The following is a 27830-nucleotide window of genomic DNA, read 5'->3' as shown; positions in this document are numbered from 1 at the left end:
AGTGTTGGTTTTGGAGGTCACAGAGCTGAGTGGGATACAAGGGAGCAGCAGTCTGTCAGACAGCGCAGTGGCTATCACTTCTGCAGTGAAAAAAGTGAATTCTGAATTAGCATCCTGTCAGGTAAGGTTCTTAAGTTTTTTTTTACATTCACTTTTCATTTCAGCAAGCTTTACAGGATAGAGAATATGATATTGCACTACTATGAATGTTCAACTTTTGGATGAGTGGCACACAGAGATGCGGATGATGCTATTAAAGTAATGTTTTTTATGTTTTATTTGGAAAACTAAAGATATTATAATGGATTGTTATTGTCTTCCAATTTACTAAACCAAATTAAAAGACTGGGTTGGAGTGACATGATGATAAGTCAATGCATGGTAGATTTACTTTTTTTTACTGGCTATTGTTCTATTTTTCCTTGGTTATTGTAGACAGTGGAGTGCGAAAGCTGAGGGTCTGTGTTGACATGGTGATTTGCCATACCCACTATCAAGAGATGTGATATGAATGCATGAATCAACAAATGCATTGTGCTACCCCACAGATCACTGTAGTCAGCGCTGCTACATCAGCAATTGGGAAGCGTGATTAGGGGCCTTCTGCTCTCAATAAATAGTACTCATACAGTAGAAATGTATCGTCTCTATGTGAACTTTATGTATTACTACCTCCTAAGTTGTTTTTTTTTCACTTGCCAATTTGATGTTGCTACTACAGCTACACAGAACCAGGGTAATATTTCTGAAAAACTCTCTGGTTTGGACTGACAGAATTCCCTCACCTTTCTTGTGCCTCCTGGGCTATTTGTTTGGTGGGCTGCATAGTCAGCACAAAGGTCCACACATCCCTAATCCCAGCTGACAATGTGCCAATAAGGACAGTCACTCAGCCAAAATCACTGGGATTTCAGAGGATGGGAGCAGTGGTGAAAAAAGTACCCAATTCTCAAACTCCAGTAAAAGTAAAGAATACAATAGAAAAAGACTCAAGTAAAAGTGAAAGGCACCCAGTAAAATATTACTTGAGTAAAAGTATAAAAGTATTTGCAAAAGTATTTGCAAAGCAGAAGGCACACTTCTCTTGTTTTTAACATTTACGGATAGCCAGGGTCACACTCCAACATAATTTACAAACGATACATTTTTGTTTAGTGAGTCTGCCAGATCAGATGCAGTAGGGATGACCACGTGTTCTCTTGATAAGTACATGTAATTAGACCATTTTACAGTCCTGCTAAACATTCAAAATGTAACAAGTACTTTTGGGTGTGAGGGAAAATGTATGGAGTAAAAGTTGTCAAAATTATAAATAGTAAAGTACAGAAACTCCCAAAAACTACTTAAGTAGTACTTTTAAGTATTTTCACTGAAGTACTTTACTCCATTTGATGGGAGAGATATGCCCCTACTGTTGATCTATGTCTCTAGCTAAATATTTCCCTGAGTGAATTTTGATCAATTTAGACCAGCAAAGATGTGCAAGATCTGATATCTAATGATATCCCTATGCAGGTTGTGTGATCGACCATCTCTCAGGATGACGCACCAGTTCCCAGCCCTCTCCAGTGGTCAGAAGAGGGAGCTCCAGGAGATTGCCCTTCGTATCGTCACTCCAGGGAAGGGCATCCTGGCTGCTGATGAGTCTGTGGGTCAGTAAGGAGCTCTGCATCTTCTCTATGCATTGGAAAACCATCATAATGAAAATTATTATACAAATTATTATTAGACAAATCTTCATTTCCAGTGGTGCTTGACAGAACCCTCTACAAAGCAGTGGTACAGGATGGTGTCCAATAGATTATTCAGTTTTTATAATTGTAGGTTTACCAGACTGTGAACATGCTTTTTCTAATGTTCCTGGAAACAGGCAGCATGGGGAAGCGCCTTAACCAGATAGGGGTTGAGAACACTGAGGAGAACCGCCGGCAGTACCGCCAGATCCTCTTCAGTGCTGACGACCGCATCAACAGCTGCATCGGAGGAGTCATTTTCTTCCACGAAACGCTGTACCAACACGCTGACGACGGCACGCCCTTCGTCAAGATGATCAAGGACAGGGGCATCACTGTGGGCATCAAGGTAATGTATGAGCACAGGGTTCAAAAGGGCCAATGGTGATATCTGAAGTATGTTTTATGTCTCTGGTCTCTAGCTTGGGCAAGAATACGTCTTGACCCTACTTCTACTGTATATAACATTAGTGAGGGAAGGAATGAATGAGAATGTGGAGCATAAGGCTACTTGATATGTTCCAATGGACAGTCCCAAGAAGGGAGCAAGTTTCAACATTATGGAGACCAAAGGGTAGTACAGATACACTCTGATCAGGAGTTCTACCCCTGATGGATGGCAGTGCTATGGATAGAATAGCTGCTATTAATATCAACACCATCTGGATGAAAATGAGCTGGCTTTAAGACAAAGAGAAGATCAGTGTGAAGGGGAGGATTGACCATTGTCATTTGTATTTTATTATCTGCTCTACCTCATTTTCTTCAGGTTGACAAGGGTGTTGTCCCCTTGGCAGGAACCAATGGAGAATCTACCACTCAGGGTAGGGCCGAGACCCCTCGGGTTCCACTCAATCTGATCATCAAAACTATCTGAATTTGACAATTACAAAATGTAGTCTGCCACTCACTGGTGAATCCCAATTCTTTACAGCCTTATTCATCTCTTTCTCATCCTGTAGGACTGGATGGGCTCTCAGAACGCTGTGCTCAGTATAAGAAGGACGGGGCAAACTTTGCTAAGTGGCGCTGTGTGTTCAAGATCAGTGAGGCCACCCCCTCTAAACTGTCCATTGAAGAGAATGCAAATGTTCTGGCTCGATATTCAAGCATTTGCCAGCAGGTAAGAACTCCGCAAACGCAGTGTAAAGGCACAATGTCAGGTATGAGAAAATATTATAATTGCAGTACGTAACATCAGCATCACCTTCTAATCATGATGCTAATTATGTCCCTTTTCTGTCACCCAGCATGGGATTGTGCCTATTGTGGAGCCAGAGATTTTGCCTGATGGAGATCATGATCTGAGGCGTTGTCAGTATGTCACAGAGAAGGTGGGACCGTACCCCAACTTGTAACCTGTTAGTGTGTAATATGTATTTCTAACATTGCCAGTTTATCATGTTCCATGTGTTCCCCATGTTGTGCAGGTCCTAGCTGCATTGTACAAGGCCATGTCTGACCATCATGTGTACCTGGAGGGCACTCTGCTCAAGCCCAATATGGCCACTCCTGGCCACAGCTGCCCCACAAAATACAGCGCAGAGGAGGTCGCCATGGCAACAGTCACTGCCTTGCGCCGCACCGTCCCTCCTGCTGTCACGGGTAGGGTCATAGGCCATTGGCCTCTCAGAGAAGTTCAGAAAGAGGGTATATACAGTACTAGTTTCAGATTCAGTCACTATACCAGTGATTTGGCATATTGAACATAGGTTAATTTATTGACAGTTTGTAAAGCACTTATGGTGCTGATAGAAATCCATTGACTGTTCACTCTATTTGTTTTCTGTGTGTGCAGGAGTGACGTTCCTCTCTGGGGGTCAGAGTGAAGAGGAGGCCTCTGTCCACCTGAATGCCATCAACAACTGCTCCCTGGTGAAGCCCTGGACCCTCACCTTCTCGTACGGCCGAGCCCTGCAGGTGTCCGCACTCAAAACCTGGCGGGGACATAAAGAGAATGAGAGTGCTGCAACTGAGCAGTTTATCAAGCGAGCAGAGGCATGTACATCACTTTGTGTTCAGACTCTTAATCAACCTGGCATTCGTCTTTTAGCACGAAAGCATTGTTGAGGAACATATTTCTTCTTAACCCTCCTGTTGTCTCGGCGGGTCAGAGTGACCCCGGGCAGGGTTACGAGTTGATCCCCCGTGTCTGTGTGGGTCAGAGTGATCCCGGGCAGCGTTACGAGTTGATCCCCCGTGTCTGTGTGGGTCAGAGTGATCCCGGGCAGCGTTACGAGTTGATCCCCCGTGTCTGTGTGGGTCAGAGTGACCCTGGCAGCCTTAGCAAGGTGTATGTTGTAACCCTCCCACCCCTGTCTGGGCCGGGTCATAGTGGCCCAACACTACCATCTGGTGGATACTAGTCAAAGGTCCTGCCCCAGAATTGACACCCGCCACATTCCGGGCAAGGGCCCTGTGTGCGAAGTGACAGGCTGTCCCGTACTGCCCTTGGGCCCCGTGTGAGTTTGGGTATTGATTCTAAAAACGCCCCCCTGCTACACTGCCTTCCCTTGGTTGTGGAAATTGTGCCTTTTGGGTATGGTTGTTGTTACAATACCCTCCCCTTGCCTCGGCGGGTCAGAGTGACCCCGGCCAGCGTTACGAGTTGATTCCCCGTGTCTGTGTGGGTCAGAGTGACCCTGGCAGCCTTAGTACGAGTTGATCCCCCGTGTCTGTGTGGGTCAGAGTGACCCTGGCAGCGTTAGCAAGGTGTATGTTGTAACCCTCCTACCACTGTCTGGGCTGGGTCAGAGTGACCCTGGCCCTGTGTTACGAGTTATTCCCCTGTGTCTGGGCCGGGTCAGAGTGACCCTGGCACCACTTGTCCACAAGAACTCAGTGCAAGACCTCGTTGCAATCACACGGGGAGGCCAGCCAAGCGTACCGGATGGGCCGAAGGGTCCGAAGGAGCAGACAGGGCCGACCACGCGCCTCGTCCGTTCGCGTGCCTTGTCCCATTCACGTGGCCACTTTAAGCCCGCCGTAGAGAGGCTACTAATATTGTCAGGAAGAAGAAGAAGAAGAAGGAAGAAGAAGAAGAAGAAGAAGAAGACGAGGACAACGACGAGGAGAAATATGACCCCGCCGAGTGTGAGCCCGCCGCCTACGACTATAAGCCAGAGGCTACTAATATTGTCAGGAAGAAGAAGAAGAAGAAGAAGGAGAAGAAGATGAGGACGATGATGAGGACGATGACGAGGACGACGACGAGGAGGAATACGACCCCGTCAAGCGCGAGCCCTCCGCCTACGACGCCTTGCGGTCCTTGTTTCAGCGCGGCTCAGGTCCTGGAACAGATATCCTCCAGTGTCGACCAAGAAGACGAAGAAGACTACTTCGAATCCGAAGAGGAGGACATTTCGGAAGATGAAGACGGTGAGGAATACAACCCCGAGCGTGATGCGGACGACTACGACGACGACGACGACGACTCGGCCTCGCGGTCGTGCTCCTCTTCGGAGGAAGAGCGAGAGCGAGAGCGAGACAGAGAGCCAGATCGAGACAGAGCCAGAGAGCCAGAGCGAGACAGAGAGGACGCGGCGGCAGCCGCCCGAGCCCAAAGGGAGACGTTGCTGTCAAAGAACGGCAAAATCAAATGGTCCTCCGTGGCCTATCGCGGCCCGGACCGGCCCCGCGCCATCCGCCGCCCCGGCTCCGTCGTGATGCCGGGCCCCACGGCCTACGCCGCGTCGCGAGCGCTCGACATCGAGTCCACCTTCCGGCTGTTTGTCACACCGGCGATAGAAAGGATCATTGTGGACATGACAAATCTGCAGGGGGTGAGAAAATACGGCGACGGCTGGCGACCCATGGACTCCACCGACCTGCGCGCCTACGTAGGGCTGCTGATCCTAGCCGGCGTCTACAGGTCCCTAGGCGAGGCCGCGGCCAGCCTGTGGGACGCCGAGAGCGGCAGGACCGTGTTCCGCGCCACCATGCCGCTCAAGGTGTTTCACAAGTACTCGAGGCTGCTGCGATTCGACGACCGCCAGTCGAGACCCGCGAGACTCGCCACCGACAGACTGGCGGCCATAAGAGAGGTATGGGACCTGTGGGAGGAGCGGCTGCCGGCCCTCTACAACCCGGGGCCCGACGTGACGGTGGACGAACAACTGGTCCCGTTCAGAGGTACCGTCTATGTATCTGTGTATGTGCGTGTAGCATAGAGAGGTAGCAGTAGTAGCGTGGGCAGTAGTAGCAATCGGCAGTAGTAGCAATCGGCAGTAGCGGCGGCGGCGGCTGCGTGTAACATAAACGCAGTGCCCCCGCTTTAACGATGGCGCTGCTAATCTCCTCTCCCCTCCCTTCTCCCCACCGAAAGGCCGCTGTTCTTTCCGTCAGTACATCCCCAGCAAGCCGGCCAAATACAGCATCAAGTCGTGGGTGGCCTGCAACGCCAAGTCCAGTTACGCTTGGAAGATGCAAGTGTACACCGGCAAGGCGGCCGGAGGAGGCCCCGAGAAGAACCAGGGGATGCGCGTCGTCCTCGATCTGACAACGGGCCTGAGCGGTCGCAACGTCACCTGTGACAACTTCTTCACCTCCTACGACCTGGGCCAGCGGCTCCTCGAGAGGAACCTCACCATGGTGGGCACGGTGAGAAAGAACAAGGCTGAGCACCCGCCCGCGCTGCTCGAGTCCAGGGGCAGACAGGTCCTGTCCTCCAGGTTTGCCTTCACGCCCACCGCCACTCTGGTGTCCTACCTGGCAAAGAGAAACAAGAACGTGCTACTTTTGAGCACGCTGCACACAGAGGGCCACATTAGCGATCGCCGCGACCGGAAGCCGTTCCTCATCCTAGACTACAACTGCAACAAGGGCGGCGTGGACAACCTAGACAAGGTGGTCGGGACCTACAGCTGCAGACGGATGACCACCCGCTGGCCCCTGGTCATCTTCCACAACATCCTCGACGTGTCCTCCTACAACGCCTTTGTCATATGGCGAGAGATCAAGCCCGACTGGATGCCTGGGAAGCGGAACAAGAGGAGGGTGTTCCTGGAGCAGCTCGGAAAGGCCCTCGTGAAGCCCTTGATACAAAGAAGGCAGCGTCTCCCCCGCACCCAAGCCGCGTCCGCGCTTGTCAAAGTCCTACAGAGTGCCACCGCCGAGGCTCGTCCGCCAGCCCGGGAGCAAGCCGCTGGCCCGGCCGCCGCCGCCCCAGCCGCCCCGCCGGTGGTGAGTAAGAGGAAGAGGTGTCAGCTCTGCCCACCCAAGAAGGACGCCAAGACCCACACCGCGTGCTGCAGGTGTAAGAAATACATCTGCAAAGGCTGTTCACACACATACTGTCACACTTGTGCCCACTGGGCCTTTAGCCAAGACGGGACAGGGTGACCCGGGGGGACACTGTGTGGTAGGCATAATAGGAGGACAACGGGAGGGTTAATATTGTTTTTAATAAAACTGGACAATGCTATTAAAAACATTTCACAATTTCTCAAATGTGGAACGGTCATTTGAGGAAGTGATCTATGTTTTCAGTTGACATTAAGTGAGTTTGCTCCTAACAGTGTTTGTGTGTTTGCCCCTCATACCCCCACCCCCTTTCTCTTACTATCAGGTGAATGGCTTGGCCTGTCAGGGGAAGTACACTGGTGGCGGGGACAGTGAATCCGACCAGATCTATGTGGCCAATCATGCATACTAATGAGCCAGTGATTCCAGCTTTGGCCAACCAATAGCATAGTCCGCTGTCACTGCCATACCAATTGGCCAATCGCAGGCATATCTATCTATCTACAATCTGTATTCTAGGAGTTATATTATAGTTATTTGAATGTACACACTGGTAATTCAAAAAATGTTGCACATTGGTGGACACACTATATATAAGGGTCTAATGAAATTAGTCATTGAAGGATGGCCTTTGATTAGACACTTTCAACAATATTATTGTAACCTTTGAGATGACAACATGTTCTTGTGGTAGTAGGAAAATGAAACTTAATTGATGTTTGGTTGTTTCATTACATATTTCGATGAGATTCAGAATGATCTTTTGCCATGTAAAGCCACCTTCCAAACTGCTGCGTACTCAGATAAACGTCAGATAGGGTGTGTGGTGTAGGCCTATTGTGTGTGATGACAATGGAGAACTCCAGGTTTTTTTAAGAAACCATACTGCCATTCCACATTCAGGCTGTGTATTAGAGATGTGTGTCTAAACAAAATAGCTGTGTGAAGACACTAGTTTGTAGAAATTGGGTGTTCTTTCATAGTGGCACAGAGTTCCAAAGACTTCTCGTTTTGGATGAACTCATGGACATCTGGACTTACAGTAAATACTGTTAGGTGTAAAATGTTATTTTTGTGATTTAGCTAAGTATTGTTCTCTATGCAAGTGATGTATCAAATACTGTCGTGCAAAAGTAAATCATAATGACAATAAATTAAGTTCAGTTGAAACAATCTGAGAATTCTGGTTTTATTTTTTATTAATTAATCTTGGTTACACCATGATTAAAATATCCCGTAATTTGGTCAGATGCTCATGCTCCATAGTCTGTCCAGGAGAGATTTGGCCTAGTCATCATTTTTTGATTTGTTGTAACTGCACCGAAGAGTAGGCCTACCTACACATTGCACTATTTTTAGATTATTTTCTACCGTAGGGTTACACTCTGAGAATGTTATCCAGTTCTTGACTTTAACAGAATACCTACACTACCATTCAAAAGTTTGGGTTCACTTAGAAATGTCCTTGTTTTTTAAAGAAAAGCACATTTTTTGTCCATTAAAATAACATAAAATTGTTCAGAAATACAGTGTAGACATTGTTAATCTTGTAAATGACTATTGTAGCTGGAAACGGCTGACTTTTTATGGAATATCTACGTAGGCGTACAGAAGCCCATTATCAGCAACCATCACTCCTGTGTTCCAATGGCACGTTGTGTTAGCTAATGCAAGTTTATCATTTTAAAAGGCTAATTGATCATTAGAGAACCCTTTTGCTATTATGTTAGCACACCTGAAAACTGTTGTACTGATTGAAGAAGCAATAAAACTGGCCAACTGGCCATAGACTAGTTGAGTATCTGGAGCATCAGCATTTGTGGGTTTGATTCCAGGCTCAAAATGGCCAGAAACAAAGCACTTTCTTCTGAAACTCGTCAGTCTATTCTTGTTCTGAGAAATTAAGGCTATTCAATGCTAGAAATTGCCAACAAACTGAAGATCTCGTACAACGCTGTTTACTACTCCCTTCACAAAACAGTGCAAACTGTCTCTAACCAGAATAGATAGAGTGGGAGGCCCCGGTGCACAACTGAGCACGAGGAAAAGTACATTAGAGTGTCTAGTTTGAGAAACAGACCCCTCACAAGTCCTCAACCTACAGCTTCATATTTCTCGCATGGAATAGCCTTAATTTCTCAGAACAAGAATAGACTGACAACTTTCAAAAGAAAGTGCTTTGTTTCTGACCATTTTGAGCCTGTAATCGAACCCACAAATGCTGATGCTCCAGATACTCAACTAGTCGAAGAAGGGCAGTTTTTTTGCTTCTTCAATCAGTACAACAGTTTTCAGCTGTGCTAACATAATTGCAAAAGGTTTTTCTCAATTAGCCTTTTAAAATTATAAACTTGGATTAGCTAACACAGCGTGTCATTGGAACACATGAGTGATAGTTGCTGATAATGGGCCTCTGTACGCCTACATGTAGATATTCCATCTTATAGTCATTTACAACATTAACAATGTCTACACTGTATTTCTGAAAAAGGTTATGTTATTTTAATGGACAAAAAAATGGCTTTTCTTTCAAAAACAAGGACATTTATAAATGACCCCAAACTTTTGAACGGTAGTGTATCTGGAAAATATTCTTAGTTAATTTATCCTCACCCATAAACTAGTAGGCTATTTGTAGCTTGTCGCCTGATTTACTTTCATATAAATTGTTCCATGGCACCATCTACTGGCCCAAAGATTGTAGTTGATGATCAAATCAAGTAGTATTCGTCACGTGTGACAAATACAACAGGTAAGGGAAAGGGGGATATCTAGTCAGTTGTTCAACTGAAATGTGCCTTCTGCATTTAACCCAAGCCCTCTGAATTAGAGAAGTGCGGGGGGCTCTTAATCGGCATCCACGTTTTCAGTGTAGCCCTTAGTGTGAAATGCTTACTTACAAGACCTTAACCAATAATGCAATTTTAAGAAAAATAAGAGTTAAGAAAAATGTTACTAAATAAACTAAAGTAAAAAAATAAAAGAGAAACAATAAAATAACAATAATGAGGCTATATACAGGGGGTACCGGTACCAAGTCAATGTGTGGAGGTACAGGTTTGTCGATGTAATTAAGGTAATATGTACATGTACAGTAGGTAAAGTGACTATGCATAGATAATAAACAGTGAGTAGGAGCGGTGTAAAAAAGGGAGGTGGGTCAAAGCAAATAGTCAGAGTAGCCATTTGATTAGCTGTTCAGCAGTCTTATAGCTTGGGGGTAGAAGCTGTTAAGAAGCCTTTTGGACCTAGACTTGGCACTCCAGTACCGCTTGCCGTGCGGCATGGCTAGGGTGGCTGGAGTCTTCGGGAATTTTTAGGGCCTTCCACTGACAGGTATAGATGTCCTGGATGCCAGGAAGCTTGTCCCAAGTGATGTACTGGCCTGTAGCCCCTTATAGTCGGAATGTGAGCAGTTGCCATACCAGGAGGTGATGCAACCAGAGTGGGATGCTCTCGATGGTGCAGCTGTAGAACTTTTTGAGGATCAGAGGACCCATGCCAAAACTTTTCAGTCTCCTTAGGGGGAATTGCCGTTGTCGTGCCCTCTTCACGACTGTCTTGGTATGTTTGGACCTTGATAATAGGTGATGTGGACACCAAGGACCTTGAAGCTCTCAATCTGCTCCACTACAGCCCCCATCAATGACAATGGGAGCATGCTTGGCCCTCCTTTTCCTGTAGTCCCCGATCATGTCCTTTGTCTTGATCACGTTGAGGGAGAGGTTATTGATATAGTATATTAGGCTCCAAGGTCCTAATTCATAATCAATGTAGTGTCTGTATACTTTAGATGCACACTCACTTGTGAAGTCACTATTATTGGTGTAGGCCGTCTACCTATAATAATAGGTTGCTGGACACTACTCATTAGGCCAAATTATAAATAATGATGATTTAAAATTGCAAGATGAAAATGTCCAAACAATCATTATCTAAGAATCTGCTCACCTGAAATTATTCGCGTAATCATACCAATATCACACACCAGCGTGAATTTATTAATTTGACATGTATTCTATAAGGGAGGCATACTGAGACCCAGGTCTCTTTTACAGATTGTATTACCGTGGACTATTTTATTTGGCGGATGTAGCCATTTCTAGTTCTCTACTGAGCACATTTCTGGTGTTCATGAATGCCCTCGCGGAGAAGCGTAGCTATCTAGTACACAACTTTAAGCGCGAGTGATACCTTATTTCGTGTTTTCAGCAGTGTTTGTGTACTATACTCAAATTAATTTCTAATCGGCGGTGATATACTTGAATACCGTCTTGCGAAATCGCTTTTTATTTCAACCTACCGCTAAAATAAACTAGCTAACGTTAGCTTGCTAGCTAACATGTCGGGAGGCGTCGTGCGAGGCCCCGCAGGAAATAATGATTGTCGAATTTATGTCGGAAATCTACCTCCTGATATTCGCACTAAAGATGTCGAGGACGTGTTCTACAAATACGGAGCTATTCGAGACATCGATTTGAAAAATCGGAGAGGGGGACCTCCCTTTGCCTTCATCGAATTTGAAGATCCCAGGTAGCTAACGTTAAAAGCTAGCTTGTTAGCAACTCGTGCACTGCTCTAACGTTATCTGCTCATGCGACAACGTGAATCTTCTCTGCACATGTTTCTACTCTACCGTAACTATCTATTTTCGTTTTAGGAATGTACAGTAACATCAATTGGCCTGATGGCTAGTTGCTTCCGTTTCGGCATTTACATGTTGTGAAGGTGTCTTTGTTTGTGGCTAGCCGACCAAACTCCAAGATTTATCATCGTAAATCGTGGCGTTAAGTTGGGCCGGTTAACTACTGGTAACATATAATATGCTAATGAGCCACACCGCAGAGTGCTGTGTGGACAATTGTTCAGCAATACTTTTCTATTATCACTTTTTCAGGGACGCAGACGATGCAGTGTACGGACGAGACGGCTATGACTACGACGGTTATCGGCTGCGAGTTGAATTCCCTCGGAGCGGAAGGGGTGGGGGACGAGGCGGCTTTGGTGGAGGTGGTGGTGGTGGTGGGGGCGTTGGTGGCGCTCCTAGAGGCAGATACGGGCCGCCATCCAGACGCTCCGAGTATAGGGTCATTGTCTCAGGTGAGTCATGTAACTAGGGTGTTAAGGGTCAAAATGAAACTGCTTTTGGTATTATACTTTGTCCTCAATTTTATAGACATGCTTCTCAGGAACACTATGAGATTGCTGAGATCTCATTTACAAGTGATGGAAAAGGTTGTGGACTGGTCATTGTTAATCCCAAATCAATAATGGCCTCAAATCCATCTGTATGTAGTCTATATTTCAACAGGTTTTGCCCAATATCTCAAGGTAGGGTGGCCAAATGTAATGTCATTTTTAGTAGCGAGTGTCGCAGCAGTCTAAGGCACTGCACCTCATTGCTTGAGGCGTCACCACAGACACCATGGTTCGAATCCAGGCAGTATCACAACAGGCCGTGATTGTGCGCCGCCCTATAGGACTCCCAATTGGCCCAGCGTCGTCGGGTTTGGCCAGTGTAGGCCGGCATTGTAAATAAGAATTTAACGTGCCAAGTTAAATAAGGATTAAATCAATAAATCAGAGTTGATTCAAATACAAGTAAAATGTATGCAATTAAACTGATATTATGCAAATGAGTCAGTACAGAATTATAGTAATTTAAGACAAAGTTAAGGTAGGGTGGTCATATTAACAAATCTTTGTGCAACAATTTCATATATTAGAATCACATTTTTATACGACTTTATGCAAAATAGGTACTTATTACGCAAATTACTATATGGAATTAAATTAAATTAAAAAACAGCATGGTAGGCCCATTCATTTAAAATAAGGTGGACATATTGTTAACATACAGTACCAGTCAAAAGTTTGGACACCTATTCATTCAAGGGGTTTCCTTTATTTTGACTATTTTCTACATTGTAGAATAATAGTGAAGACATAAACTATTAAATAACACACGGAATCATGTAGTAACCCAAAAAGTGTTAAACAAATCAAAATATATTTTATATTCTATAAAGTAGCCACCTTTTGTCTTGATGACAACTTTGCACACAATTGGCATTCTCTTAACCAGCTTCATGAGATAGTCACCTGGATTGGATTTCAATTAACAGGTGTGCCTTGTTAAATGTTAATTTTTGGAATTTCTTTCCTCAATGTGTTTGAGCCAATCAGTTGTGTTGTGACAAGGTAGGGTTGGTATTAGAGGTCGACCGATTTATGATTTTTCAACGCCGATACCGATTTTATTGGATAGCCAAAAAAAAGCCAATACCGATTAATCGGGCAATTTTTTTATATATTTGAAATAATGACAATTACAACCACACTGAGTGAACACTTTTTTAATTTTTAACTTAATATAATACATCGATTTGATTTATTTAGGCTCAAATAAATAATGAAACGTGCTCAATTTGGTTTAAATAATGCAAAAACAGTGTTGGAGAATGTACAAGTGCAATATGTGCCATGTAAAAATAAAATAAAAAGCTTAATGTTTAAGTTCCTTGCTCAGAACATATGAAAGCTGGTTTTTCAATATTCCCAGTAAAGAAATGTTAGGTTGCAGTTATTATAGGTATTATGATGCGTCGACTATTTCTCTACCATTTGTATATCATATACCTTTGACTATTGGATGTTCTAATAGGCACTTTAGTATTGCCAGCCTAATCTCAGGAGTTGATAGGCTTGAAGTCATAAACGGCGCTGTAATCAAGCATTGCTAAGAGCTGCTGGCAAACTATCAAATATCAAATCATAGACTTAATTATAATATAACAAACACAAATACGAGCCAATGGTCATTAATATGAAAACTATATGTTTATTCTTTCAGTGAAATATGGAACCGTTCTGTATTTTATCAAACGGGTGGCAACCCTAAGTCTAAATATTGCTGTTACATTGCACAACCTTCAATGTTATGTCATCATTATGTAAAATTCTGGCAAATTAGTTTGCAACGAGCCAGGCAGCCCAAACTTTTGCATATACCCTGACTTCTTTTGGCAAAGTAAGCTGTGATTCGGTGATAAATTAACAGGCACCACATTGATTATATGCAACGCAGGACAAGCTAGTTAACCTAGTAATATCATCAACCATGTGTAGTTAACTAGTGATTATGTGAAGATTGATTGTTTTTTATAAGATAAGTTTAATGCTAGCTAGCAACTACCTTGGCTCCTTGCTGCACTCACGTAACAAGTGGTCAGCCTGCCAAGCAGTTTTCTTGTGGAATGCAATGTAATCGGCGTCCAAAAATGCAGATTACCGATTTGTTATAAACTTGAAATTGGTCCTAATTAAATCGGTAAGGCCGATTTTTAATTTTTAGATCTCTAGTTGTTAGGGTAGCCTAGTGGTTAGAGCGTTGGACTAGTAACCGGAAGGTTGCAAGTTCAAACCCCTGAGCTGACAAGGTACAAATCTGTCGTTCTGCCCTTGAACAGGCAGTTAACCCACTGTTCCTAGGCCGTCATTGAAAATAAGAATTTGTTCTTAACTGACTTGCCTAGTTAAATAAAGGTAAAAATAATAATACAATTTTTTAAAAATACAGAAGAGCTTCAAGTGCAGTCGCAAAAAACATCAAGCGCTATGATGAAACTGGCTCATGAGGACCGCCACAGGAAAGGAAGACCCAAAGTTACCTCTGCTGCAGAGGACAAGTTCATTAGTTATCAGCTTCGGAAATCTGAAATTAACTGCACCTCAGATTGCATTCGACATACATGCTTCAGAGTTCAAGTAACGCACGTCTCAACTGTTCAGAGGAGACTGCGTGAATCAAGCCTTCATTGTCGAATTGCTGCAAAGAAACCACTACTAAATGACACATAAGACTTGCTTGTGCCAAGAAACACAAGCAATGGACTTCAGAGAAATATGTCCAAATTTAATATTTTTGGTTCCAACTGCCTTGTCTGTGAGGCGCAGAGTAGGTGAACAGATGACCTCTGCATGTGTGGTTCCCACCATGAAGCATGGAAGAGGTTGTGTGATGGTGTTTTGCCGATGACAATGTCTGTGATTTATTTAGAATTCAAGGCATACTTTACCAGCATGGCTACCACAGCATTCTGCAGCGATACGCCATCCCATCTAGTTCGCAGTTAGTCCCAGAATCATTTGTTTTTCAACTGGACAATGACCCAAAACACACCTCCAGGCTGTGTAAGGGCTATTTGACCAAGAAGGAGAGTGATGGAGTGCAGCATCAGGTGACCTGGCCTCCACAATCGCCCAACCTTAACCCAGTTGGACAGCAGAGTGAAGAAAAAGTAGCCAACAAGTACTCGGCATACTCCTTCGAGACTGTTGGAAAAGCATTCCAGGTGAAGCTGGTGAGAGAATGCAAAGTGTGCAGAGCTGTCATCAAAGCAAAGGGTGGCTACTTTGAAGAATATGAAATATATTGATTTGTTTATCACAGTTTTGATTACTACATGATTCCATATGTGTTATTTCATAGTTTTGATGTCTAAACTATTATTCTACAATGTAGAAAATTAACTCGGCAAAAAAAAGAAACTTCCCTTTTTCAGGGCCCTGTCTTTCAAAGATAATTTGTAAAAATCCAAATAACTTCCCCCCCCCCCCATTGTAAAGGGTTTAAACACTGTTTCCCATGCTTGTTCAGTGAACCATAAACAATTAATGAACATGCAGCTGTGCAATGGTCATTAAGACAATAACCGCTTACCGGTGGTAGGCAATTAAGGTCACCGTTATGAAAGCTTAGGACACTAAAGAGGCCTATCTATTGAAAAACACCAAAAGAAAGATGCCCAGGGTTCCTGCTCATCTGCGTGAACATGTCTTAGGCATGCTGCAAGGGGGCATGAGGACTGCAGATGTGGCCAGGGCAATAAATTGCAATGCCCTTACTGTGATACGCCTAAGACAGCGCTACAGGGAGACAGGACGGACAGCTGATCATCCTCGCAGTGGCAGACCACATGTAACAACACCTGCACAGGATCGGTACATCCAAACATCACACCTGCGGGACAGGTAAAGGATGGCAGTAACTGCCCGAGTTACACCAGGAACACACATTCCCTCCATCAGTGCTGAGAGAGGCTGGACCGAGGGCTTGTAGGCCTGTTGTCTGGTGAGGACCTGCCTTACATCACCGTCGCAACAACGTCGCTTATGGACACAAACCCATCGTTGCTGGATCAGACAGGACTGGCAAAGAGTGCTCTTCACTGACGAGCCACGGTTTTGTCTCATCGGGGGTGAGGGTCGGATTTGCATTTATTGTCGAAGGAATGAGCGTTACACCAAGCCCTGTTCTCTGTAACGGGATGGAGGTGGAGGGTCCGTCATGGTCTGGGGTGGTGTGTCACAGCATCATCGGACTGAGCTTGTTTTCATTGCAGGCAATCTCAACACTCTGCGTTACAGGGAAGACATCCTCCTCACTCATGTGGTGCCCTTCCGGTAGGCTCATCCTGACATGACCCTCCTGCATGACAATGCCACCAGCCATACTGCTTGTTCTGTGTGCGATTTCCTGCAAGACAGGAATGTCAGTTTTCTGCCATGGCCAGCCAAGAGCCCAGATCTCAATCCCTTGAGCACGCCTGGGACCTGTTGGATCAGAGGGCTAGGGCCATTTCTGTTAGTCACATGTCTGTGGAACTTGTTCAGTTTGTCTCAGTTGTTGAATCTTATGTTCAAACAAATATTTACACATGTTAAGTTTGCTGAAAATAAATGCAGTTGACACAGAGGACGTTTCCTTTTTTGCTGAGTTTAGTAAAAAATAAAGAGAAACTCTTGAATGAGTAGGTGTATCCATACTTTTGACTGGTTCTGTATGTTACGAATTGCAATTTGTGAGTGTTGAGACTTTGCAAAATGTACAATATGTTAAGAAATTGCTAAATGTATGACATGACATCCTAAGAATTCCAATTTGATGTTGCTAACATTGACTAGGTGACTAACGTTAGCTAGCTCAAGGGGTTAAGGTAAGGGTTAGTTAACATGCTAAGTGTACTGAAGAAATATATAAATGCAACTTCTATGATTTTACTAAGGTACAGTTCATACCAGGAAATAAGTTAATTTCAATAAATAAATTAGGCCCTAATCTATTGATTTCACATTATTGGGCAAAGACACAGCCATGGCTGGGCCTGGGAGAACCACCCACTCCAAATGAGTTTTTCCCCTACAAAAGGGCTTTATTACAGACACACATACTCTTCAGTTTCATCAGAGGTCCGGGTGGCTGATCTCAGATGCTCCCGTGCGTGAAGAAGCCGGATGTGGAGGTCCTGGGCTAGCTTGTTTCCAGGTGGTCTGCCATGGTTAGTTCGGTTGATGTTGGGGGTGGCTTATGGTATAGAAATGAACATTAAATTATCTGGCAACAGCTCCGGTGGACATTCCTGCATTCAGCATGCCAATTGCACACTTCCTCAACATGAGACATCTGTGGCGTTGTGTGACAACTACATTTTAGTGGCCTTTTATTGTCCCATGGCACAAGGTGCACCTGTGTAATGGCCATGCTGTTGAATCAGCTTCTTGATATGCCACACCTGTTAGGTGGATGGATTATCTTGGCAAACGAGAAATGCTCATTAACAGGGATGTAAACAAATTTGTGCTCAATTTGAGAGAAATTAGCTTTTTGTTCAAATGGAACATTTCTGGGATCTTTTATTTCAGGTCATGAAACATGGGACCAACACTGCATGTTGTGTTTATTTTTGTTCAGTATAGTTACAAAGTAACTAGTTGCTAAAGTTGTCCTTGATGAGATTCGAAAATGCAACATTTGGGTTGCTAGATGTTCACGTTATACGCTCACCCATCCACCCCGACCAACCACCCTCCTTTCTGTTATGCCTTAAGAACCAAATGTAACATATCAAACTAATTTGAGTGTCCTGGATTTACATTCACTATGTTAAGTCTAGTCTGAGACCATTGTGGAATGGAAAAACGTTTAACCTTAAATTGCAGTCCAAGGACGTCTGATGACTGTAAAACACCCTCAGGACATTCCCATACTTGTTGGCAATACAATGTCACATCAATCTTACTCTGGTAGTGAGGAATACCCATCGCAAAGAGCAAATATGAACGCTCAGATTGAGTTCCATTTTTTTTTTTATGCTGTCCCACAGAATTGAACGTTCTAAGCACAGCACTTTACATTTGGGCTCATGTCACGTAAATATCAAAACTTCCACATGGTTAACTTCCACATTCATGTTTTCAAATTATTTCTATATTTTGATGACCACATTATTGAAATGAGTGACAATATATTTGATTTATTGCTGTTTTGTAGAATTCTCGCCTAGTGTCCATTGTTTTGTCACTTAACACCCTAGTGTAATGTGGGTTGGGTTTATATACATCATTGGTTGCACTACCGCACTGTGCAATTGGTAATTTACCAGTCTTTAATGTTTCAATGACACTGCTGGTGGTCTTCTCTATTTAACTAACAAATAGACTCCCTGTGTTACTGCCATATTAACCTACTGTAATGTAGCAGGTGTAAAAGAACCACCTGAAACTAGGTCCCCTGCTGTACTGAACGGCCAGTTGAAAAACTGGCAAGGTTTAGGGAATGCTGTCGACATGGCCACTGCCATTTAAAAACTCACCATACCCAGCAAACCTCAGTCTGTTCAAGAATGTAGCAAGCATTGAAGCGTACTGAACGCACCTCAGGTCTTGACAAGAAGGAAAATAAACTGTAGGGAGGTTCTCTTCTGCACTGTGCAACCAATCCAGTAAATGTGGAGAAGTGGTCAAGATGGAGTGTCGCCTTAACTTCCAAAAGCGGAAGTCGTGTCATAGGTGCTCTTTCCATTTCCCCTGAAAACCAGAACATCCGGTTGTTGGGGACTCTGCAGAGGCTACTGTCTAATTGGCTAGTTCCTTTTTCACCAGACAGAAGCACGGGTCTTTTTTGGTCGGCTAAATAGTGATATCCATTCCTTCCACATTAGTTCATTGTTTCTGGTTGTGTAGAACCAGCCTGGTTTCGTTGGTCAGTGCACATTCTGAATTATATTGCTATGCCACAGATCTATTGAGCAAGTTTGTACCATTTCAGTAAAGTGTTGAAAGTAATCACTTTCAGTAAAACATCTAATTTATTCGCTCTTCTCTTCAAAGGGCTTCCCCAGAGTGGCAGCTGGCAGGACCTCAAGGATCACATGCGTGAGGCTGGGGATGTATGTTATGCTGACGTTTTCAGAGATGGAACTGGGGTTGTGGAGTTTGTGCGCAAAGAAGACATGACCTACGCTGTTCGAAAGCTGGACAACACCAAATTCCGATCACACGAGGTATGCTTTTAGGTTTTATTGGATTTGATTATAAGGATAGGATGCTATTTTCGTTAAAGGTAAGTAAAGTGACTACCAACACCATTGAATCTTTCCCCTCAACCTCTCCCCATTTTCAGTGACTACTTGTGCAGCCTTTCAAGAACTTAAGGCTTGTTTTGATGCAATGGAAGGAACCGTTTGAGGTGGAAATGCTTTTTGTTTCAACGTCTAGTTCTTTTTGTGTGTCTACCAGGGAGAGACCGCATACGTTCGCGTGAAAGTAGATGGTCCCCGCAGCCCGAGCTATGGAAGATCCCGTTCCAGGAGCCGCAGTCGAAGCAGGAGCCGCAGCGCAGCCAGTCGCAGCCGCAGCAACTCTCGCGGTGGTGGTACCCGTGGTGGCAGAGGATCTCCTCGCTACTCTCCACGCCATAGCCGCTCTCGCTCCCGTTCCTAAACTCTGTTGCCATTTTGGTGGATCCCCTGTTAGCAGTTCCTCTTTCCACTTGTTTTTACCTCCTTTTGAGTTTTTCAGAAGTCAACTATAGATTAAAATTTTTGCATTCCATCTCCTGATGTCCTAGTGGAAGGTCTTGGTATGTAGGTGTATCCCCTCCTGTCACCTTTCCTCCCTAACCCTCCCTACTTTAGTCTTTTTGTTTTGATCTCCTTTCTCAATTCATTTTAATTGACCTGTTGTCTTTCCTCCAAAAATGTTGCAACATTTGAAACCCTATTGCTCTGAACTTCAAAAATGTTGATCTTATTAACAAGTTCAATATTTTTGTAAGTGTTGGAAAATGTATGTACTTTTTCATGAGATGGCGGGAGTCTCATTGCTAAACTGTATTTTACCCTTGTGTCTTCCTTTAGACATCTGAAGATAAGGATTAAAGAGTGATTTGGAATAAAAGTTGTGGAGCACATTTCATTTGTTTGATCAGGATAGGACATCTTAGGAGGAGTCAGGTCGAGGCAATGGTATGCTTTAGTATTGATTATTTGCATCTATCTATTGATAAAGTCGTTGCTACAGGATGCATGATTGTTTCTTGAATGTAGCACAATTTTCTATATCCTATATATACCTGCCCTATCTATTGTTTGGCAACTTTTTTAGCACTGAAACTTTAATGCTACATAAGAACCATTTATCTATTATTTTTTTATAGATGCTGTTTTAATATTAGACAGGGGCTCTGGGCTTGTTTCAGCTTAAACATTGAGAAATATTATACATTTTCTAAAGTATGAATTTGATGGTTTGGGTGCTCACTGACATTTTCAAATTGATCTTTAGTAGTGACATGTCATGAGTGCACAAAATAAGAAGTGGGCTGGGCCCAAATCAGACATGATTCTAATGGTTTCCCTCTGATTTTTTTTTTCCTGGTATTTCAAGGTTTTGATTGGAGGAGTGGCTCAGTGGATCCCAATCCTTGGAGCCGGATCAGAGGAGCATTTAGGGAAGTGATAGGCAAGGATGGATGCTTGGAGCCGGATCAGAGGAGCGTTTAGGGAAGGGATAGGCAAGAATGGATGCTTGGAGCGGGATCCATTTTCCAGGAATCAAATCAATTGAACTAATTAAGGAATCCTAGATGCAACTTTTTGAATGGCCCAGTTTATTTCAATTTTTGAGCGGTAAATATGCGCAGAGTCAAAGGATATGGATAAGGATTATTTACGTTTTTGGAGTAAGAAAAGGAAACTGAGGACCAGGAAGTTGGATCAAAGAATGGAAGGAAACGTAGGAGTCTGGTAAATAAGGGATTAACATTTGTGATGGTTGGGGTTTATATTTAGTATAGTTAGTCTGTCTTTCTTAAATTTAATTTACTCTTAGTTTAGCATTTTCAATAAAATCCTGAAAAGACGTACCTGTTTTTTAGTTTGTTTTTCTTTTGAATTAATGTAAAATATGAACTTAATGGCCCAATGAATGATGTAATAAGAGGCCAAATTGAAGAATATCCCAGTAGACCATCTACTCTAATGTATTACATTATACATCATGGGGCGGTGTCCCGGACACAGATTAATTTTAGTCCTGAAAAAGTAAAAACGCAACATGTGAAGTGTTGGTTTCATGAAGATCCCAGAAATGTTACATATACACAAAAAGCCTATTTCTCCTAAATGTTGTGCACAAATTTATTTATATCCCTGTTAGCATTTCTCATTTGCCAAGATCATCCATCTGAAAGATGTGGCATATCAAGAAGCTGATTTAAACTGCATGATCACGCAGCTGCACTGTATGCTGGGGACAATAAAAGGCCACTCTAAAATGCAATTTTGTCACAACACAATGCCACAGATGTCTCAAGTTTTGAAGGAGCGTGCAATTGGAATGCTGACTGCAGGAATGTCCACCAGAGCGGTTGCCAAAGAATGTAATGTTAATTTCTCTACCATAAGCTGCCTTCCGTGTTTTAGAGAATCTGTCAGTACGTCGAACCTGCCTCGTGTATGGCGTCGAGTGGGCGAGCAGTTTGCTCATGTCAACGTTGTGAACAAATTGCCCCATGTTGGCCGTGGGGTTATAGTGTGGGTAGGCATAAGCTACGGAAAATTAACACAATTGCATTTTATCAATGGCAATTTGAATGAACAGAGATGCCGTGACTAGATCCTGAAGCCCATTGTGCTGTTCATCCGCCGCCATCACCTCATGTTTCAGCATAATTATGCACTTCCCCATGTCGCAAGGATCTTTACACAATTCCTGGAAGTTAAATGTCCCAGTTCTCCCATGGCCTGCATACTCACCAGACATGTCACTCTGAGCATATTTGGCATGCTCTGGATTGAGGTATATGAGAGCGTGTTCCAGTTCCCGCCAATATCCATCAACTTCGCACAGCCTCTGAAGAGGAGTGGGAGAACATTCCACAGGCCACTATCAGCAGCCTGATCAATTCTATGCAAAGGAAATGTTGCGCTGCATGAGGCAAATGGTGGTCTGCATGAGGCAGATAAACTTGTCAATAAGTGATCAAACTACCTGTTTATGAGTTGTATGCATTAGTGAGGAAATGTAAAATATTCAGGAAAATGTCATTTCAAGCAGATGTGCTTACGTACTGAACAAATATAAACACAACATGCAACAATTTCAAAGATTTTAATGGGTTACAGTTCATATAAGGCAATCAGTCAATAGAAATAGGCCCTAAACTATGGATTTCACATGACTGGGAGCACAGATATGCATCGGTTGGTCACAGATGCCTTTGAAAAGTATGGGCATGGATCAGAAAACCAGTCAGTCTCTGGGATCCTGAGTGGCGCAGCGGTCTAAGGCACTGCATCTCAGTACTTGAGGTGTCACCACAGACACCTTGGTTCGAATCCAGGCTGTATTGCAACCGGCTGTGATTGGGAGTCCCATAGGACGGCGCACAATTGACCCAGCGTTGTCCGGGTTAGGCCATTATAGGCCGTCATTGTAAATAAGAATGTGTTCTTAACTGACTTGCCTAGTTAAATAAAGGTTAATAAAAATAAAAAATAGAGTTGATCCGGCTGTTGATTGTGGCCTGTGGAATGTTGTTCCACTCTTGGCTGCGAAATTGCTGGATATTGGCGGAAACTGGGATACTGTCGTACACGTCAACAGAGCATCCCAAACATGCTTGATGTCGGGTGAGTATGCAGACCATGGAAGAACCAAGACATTTCCAACTTCCAGGAATTGTGTACAGATCCTTAAAACATGGGGTTGTGCATTGTCATGCTGAAACATGAGGTGATGGCGGTGGATGCATGGTATGACAATGGGTCTCAGGATCTTGTCACTATCTCTGTGCATACAAATTGCCATCAATAAAATGTAATTGTGTTTGTTGTCCATAGCTTATGTCTGCCCATACCACAACTCCATGGGGCACTCTGTTCACAACGTTGGTGTCATCAAACCGCTCGTCCACACAACGCCATACACATGGTCTGCAGTTACGAGGCTGGTTGGAAGTACTGCCAAATTCTCTAAAACAAATGAATATTACATTATCTTGCAATAGCTCTGGTGGACATTACTGCAGTCAGCATGCCAATTGCATGCTCCTTGAAAAACTTGAGATGTCTGTGGTATTGTGTTGTGACAAAACTACATTTTAGAGTGGCCTTTTATCGTCCCCATCACAAGGTGTACCTGTGTAATGATCATGCTGTTTAACAAACTTCTTGAAATGCCACACCTGTCAGATGGATGGATAATCTTGGCAAAAGAGAAATGCTCACTACTAGGGATGTAAACAAATGAGAGAAATAAGCTTTTTGTGAGTATTGAACATTTCTGGGATCTTTTTTTTTCAGCTCGTGAAAAATGGTACCAACACTTAACATGCTGCGTTTATATTTTTGTTCAGTGTACATCTCACACAGATAATATAAAGTCCAGTAGAAACATGGATTGTATTTCTATGATAAGACAACAATGTAATAATATAGCCTAGATAATTTGATATCACGCATACATTAATTGATGCTGCTAACAATAAGATTACACATTGAGCATAAATACTCGGTACACCTGAGTTTGCCAGGGGGTCTTATCTACCTACCTCACCATGTAGTGTCAACGATGCATTGTGGGATGAAATAAGATGCTGGCAGAGAGGAGCTGGTAGAAAATGCTCGCAACACAAGAAGAGGTGGCAGCGCAGCCAATCGCAGTGTAAGTGGCGTAGGGCAGTGTGTTAGGGCGGGGGAGGTATTTTGCAGGGCAGTTTCCCACATTTGCTTGAGTAAAGCTTATAAAATAATTTGTCGCAGCACGATCTAGCAAGTAAACAAAGCTTTATATCCATCAAGGTGAGTTACCTGATCGCGAAGTGGAAAGTAGCTTCATCTCCCACACAAGGTGAGTGACAACGTTTATTTAGTAGCCTACACGCACTCACACTTGACTCGCATGGATGGTGGTGATTCAGTTTTTTTTTTTTTTTTATTGAATCGAAGTTTCTCATACAAGGTAGTGTACTTTTACTATTTTGATTTAAATCGTAAAGATGAGTCTATGAACTAATGCGCAGTCGCTACCACCTGCAGGGGATTGGCACGAATCAAGATCTCCCTCAGACCTGTTCAGTCGTCCATAATCTAAAGGATTTGTGTAGAAATTTAACGACTAACTAATGTACATTGATGTTTGCACTAGACTAGAACTGTGCATCATCCAGGGGACCAATTCAAAATTGTATTAATATAATGTCGCCATGTGATTTTTGCCTTGTAATTTAATTCGACCTGTATCGAGTTTCTCCGTAGCCTGTTCGTATTGTACCTAACCTACACAGGGTCGTTGTGACAACGTAATCTTGTGTCGAAATACAAAGTAGCCCACCCAGTACATTCGTATACATTGATAGACACGAGTTGTTTGCCACATTGTATCAGCACTTAATTGGCTTGTCCTTTGGTTTTCACAGTAAACAAGACTGTTAGTTAACGGTGACGATCAAAGGGCAAGCGATCTTTAAATGTTTTATTTATTTAACTAGGCAAGTCGGTTAAGAACGTTCTTATTTACAATGACGGTCTAGGAACGGTGGGTTAACTGCCTTGTTCAATGGCAGAATGACATCTTTACCTTGTCAGCTCGGGGACTCAATCCAGCAACCTTTCGGTTACTGGCCCAACGCTCTGACCATTAGGCTACCTGCCGCCCCATAGTTGCAGGAGTTGCCTGTGAATTCAGGCTTTATCACTTCACTAGACTTGTAATTTTGTTTCTATAGTGACAACGTTAGTTGTGACGTTTTGTTCCTGTTTGCAGGCATCATGACTGACAGGAAGGCAGTAATCAAGAATGCTGACATGTCAGAGGACATGCAGCAGGATGCAGTGGACTGTGCTACCCAGGCCATGGAGAAGTACAATATAGAGAAAGACATTGCGGCCTACATAAAGAAGGTGAGATGTGCATCCTGTAGAATCAATCCAGTCAGGCCTGCTGCCTTTGGCCTGTGTATTCCAATTGTCTTCCATGGTGCAAGCTGTTTAAAATATGACATGGGCTGCATGAGGTCATTTTCTTCCTCATGTAGTCATGGATTACTTAAGCCCTGTTTTGTTTTTTTATAAATCCCTGTAGGAATTTGACAAGAAGTATAACCCAACATGGCATTGCATTGTTGGGAGGAACTTCGGCAGCTACGTCACTCATGAGACAAAGCATTTCATCTACTTCTATTTGGGGCAGGTGGCTATCCTCCTCTTCAAGTCTGGCTGAGTTCTGTGAGGCCTGGAGTGCCTCTCCTCCCAACCTGGACTGTAATGCACTGGTGGCTGATGTCACAACTTCCCACACACTTCAAATATTAAAATGAAAACATACCATGATGATACACAACTGGCTGTGCGCAACTGCATGGACTAAGATGTACCATATTTAATGTGTATATGTTACAGTACAAATACTACTTTCACTAGTTGCCATAAAATGCAACTGGAAGAGATTTTTGTTAATGCTGTTCTACATTTTGTTATACTTAAGTTGTAAATGCTTTAACAGTGGCCTTTGATTGTATAATAAAGGAAAGCTAGAGAATGTAGTCGTGCATCTGCTTTACCCCAGAGAGCTGTTTTGTTTTGTGACTCCTGTGCTACTGTTTGAATGTGCTGAGTTGCTCCAGACCTTGAACTACTACAGCAGTTTGTGATGCCTGTATATTGCCAAAGGTACAAGTGAGACTAGCACAATCTATTTGGACACATCTTCCCAGATTTGCAATTGCTGTTATCGATCCCATTTCCCAGTCATATCTCATAGGTGTAATGTCTCATCTGGCATAGTGAGGGTGTTGGCAATGTCCTATTGCTGGTTGAGTTCCTATGTTAACATGCAGATTTTTTTAGAATGGTGGCTTGGAGGTTCCATTTGCAGAGGGACACCATCCATACTTGAACCTATTCTGTCTGTGCAACAAAGGACTCAATGTTGGCATTCAGGTCCTTTTGTAGACTTACATATCTTAGTGACTTAACTGTCTGCTTTGTTGGTAGTTTCAAGTCTGTCTATGGTTTGATGCACATTTCTATATGCTTTGCACAGGCATACCTCTTCTCTCTGCATGGGAGTACAACTGCACTGAAGGAATAATTGGGTTTTTGGCAATGAGGCCCTTTTATCTACTTCCTCAGCCGACTGTGTGGAATCATTTGTTGAACAAGTACGAAGGAAGTTGGAGATCGTTTGGCAAGCAAATGCTAATTAGTGTTGGTGCAATCAATGGAAGTTGCTAGTAAATACATACACTTCCAAACATTGCTTTAACACATCTAAATTACATCCATGAGTTCTGACTCTAGGGAATTAAACGAAGGGCCTCTGACAAAATCCCAAAGTATCCCTTTAAAGGGGTTAAGGTGCCCAGTAAAGTTTAACTTTAATTTAGTCAATAAAATGTTTAATCAAGTCACTGTTTTTGTCTTCTGTTCACTTTCAGTAGTGATAATTTAACCATGTCTTTGACGATACAGTAGAATGTGTAGCCATTGCTGTGAAACCATGGGGGGTTAAACCCACCACACATTCTTTGGTCTATTGGCCATTAGATTTCAGTAAGGTTGCTACACCCCAAAACAGGAACAATGTGACTGATCAGGACTGGCAAATGAATTAACCATGGTGGCAGCATGTGCTTCTCAGGAACTCTTCAGTACTGAAGTGTGAACACTGTGTTGAACCCCAATAACCTGAGTATAGTTTATTTCTGCAACTGAGCAGTAATATTGATAATGGGGCCTAATTATATTAATCTTAGTCATGCTTTTTCAACCAATTGGCAGTATATGTTACCCTTCCTAGTTCTGAAGACACTAGTCCTGCATAGAGGACAATTGCAGGCAAGGCTACAGAGGAGGAAGACCAGGCGAAGGACAAGTGACTAAATTATTTGTGGGGACGGACTGTGGCCAGTGGATGTGATCTCACCACAAATACTACTCTAGACCTTGCAGGGAAACGTGCACTGACAATCATTGTTCTTGTTTTTTAATGGATTACAGACATGCATGTGGTTACTATGAAAACAAGGTGCCTTTTGTTTCTCAGCATGGTAACTATTCTTGTCCAGCTGCGTATACTGTACACTGCACCTCAATGTGTGGTCCGTTACCTGACAGCCAGGTGAGGGAAGCATTCAGTAAGGATCTCTTCTTCCACTGCTAATCTATCCAAGGCTTGAATAACAAAAGAGCTAGACAATGGATGAGATACAGTACATTGAAGTGGGTTGCAACAGACTCAATAGACTCCCCACCCCCCATTTGCACGTTTAGTGTTTTGCCCTAGCACTACACAGCTGATTCAAATCAAGTTTTGGATATTTGAATCAGCTGTGTAGTGCTAGGGCAAAAACCAAAACACGCAATCAGGAGAGACCCCAGGACTGAGTTTGGGAAACTCTGCTCTAGATAGTTCTGTCATTCAGCAATGAACTGTTGGACAGTCACAGTCACTTTGTAATGTAGTGTGTGTAGATGTGTTTTCCTGATTATAGAAACTCATTCAGATTAATAC

General features: G+C 43.4%; 4 protein-coding genes across 7 annotated transcripts; all 4 read left to right on the top strand.

Annotated features, from left to right (window-relative positions):
• The first annotated feature begins 30 nt into the window (after positions 1–30).
• Positions 31–8096, top strand: LOC139382377 (fructose-bisphosphate aldolase C-A-like). The gene is made up of 9 exons (XM_071126382.1): positions 31–121; positions 1516–1652; positions 1871–2082; positions 2503–2557; positions 2696–2856; positions 2984–3067; positions 3164–3338; positions 3532–3731; positions 7300–8096. The coding sequence occupies exons 2-9, from the start codon at positions 1541–1543 to the stop codon at positions 7384–7386; spliced, it is 1086 nt and encodes a 361-aa protein (XP_070982483.1). The 5' UTR covers positions 31–121; positions 1516–1540; the 3' UTR covers positions 7387–8096.
• LOC139382208 (piggyBac transposable element-derived protein 4-like) lies at positions 4275–7073 on the top strand. Its single transcript, XM_071126089.1, has 3 exons — positions 4275–4312; positions 4723–5864; positions 6058–7073. The coding sequence occupies exons 1-3, from the start codon at positions 4275–4277 to the stop codon at positions 7071–7073; spliced, it is 2196 nt and encodes a 731-aa protein (XP_070982190.1).
• A 2970-nt stretch (positions 8097–11066) lies between the features above and the next one.
• Positions 11067–21176, top strand: LOC139382560 (serine/arginine-rich splicing factor 1B-like). Its single transcript, XM_071126668.1, has 5 exons — positions 11067–11507; positions 11872–12074; positions 19146–19318; positions 19554–20281; positions 20703–21176. Exons 1-4 carry the CDS (start codon positions 11317–11319, stop codon positions 19755–19757), a joined length of 771 nt encoding a protein of 256 aa, XP_070982769.1. The 5' UTR covers positions 11067–11316; the 3' UTR covers positions 19758–20281; positions 20703–21176.
• On the top strand, positions 20830–27248 carry LOC139382561 (dynein, light chain, LC8-type 2a). Of its 4 annotated transcripts, XM_071126671.1 has the most exons (5): positions 20977–21061; positions 23881–23981; positions 24119–24167; positions 25083–25219; positions 25401–27248. In XM_071126671.1, exons 4-5 carry the CDS (start codon positions 25088–25090, stop codon positions 25536–25538), a joined length of 270 nt encoding a protein of 89 aa, XP_070982772.1. In that variant the 5' UTR covers positions 20977–21061; positions 23881–23981; positions 24119–24167; positions 25083–25087; the 3' UTR covers positions 25539–27248. The 4 variants fall into 4 exon arrangements, with proteins under 4 accessions (XP_070982773.1, XP_070982771.1, XP_070982772.1 ...); XM_071126670.1 differs by lacking the exon at positions 23881–23981 and having other exon boundaries at positions 20975–21061; XM_071126672.1 differs by lacking the exons at positions 23881–23981; positions 24119–24167 and having other exon boundaries at positions 20830–21061.
• Positions 27249–27830: the final 582 nt, after the last annotated feature.

This window comes from Oncorhynchus clarkii, chromosome 24 (genome assembly GCF_045791955.1).
Source record: "Oncorhynchus clarkii lewisi isolate Uvic-CL-2024 chromosome 24, UVic_Ocla_1.0, whole genome shotgun sequence".
NCBI classification, from domain to species: Eukaryota; Metazoa; Chordata; class Actinopteri; order Salmoniformes; family Salmonidae; genus Oncorhynchus; species Oncorhynchus clarkii.
This window is presented reverse-complemented; position numbering and strand designations above follow the sequence as displayed.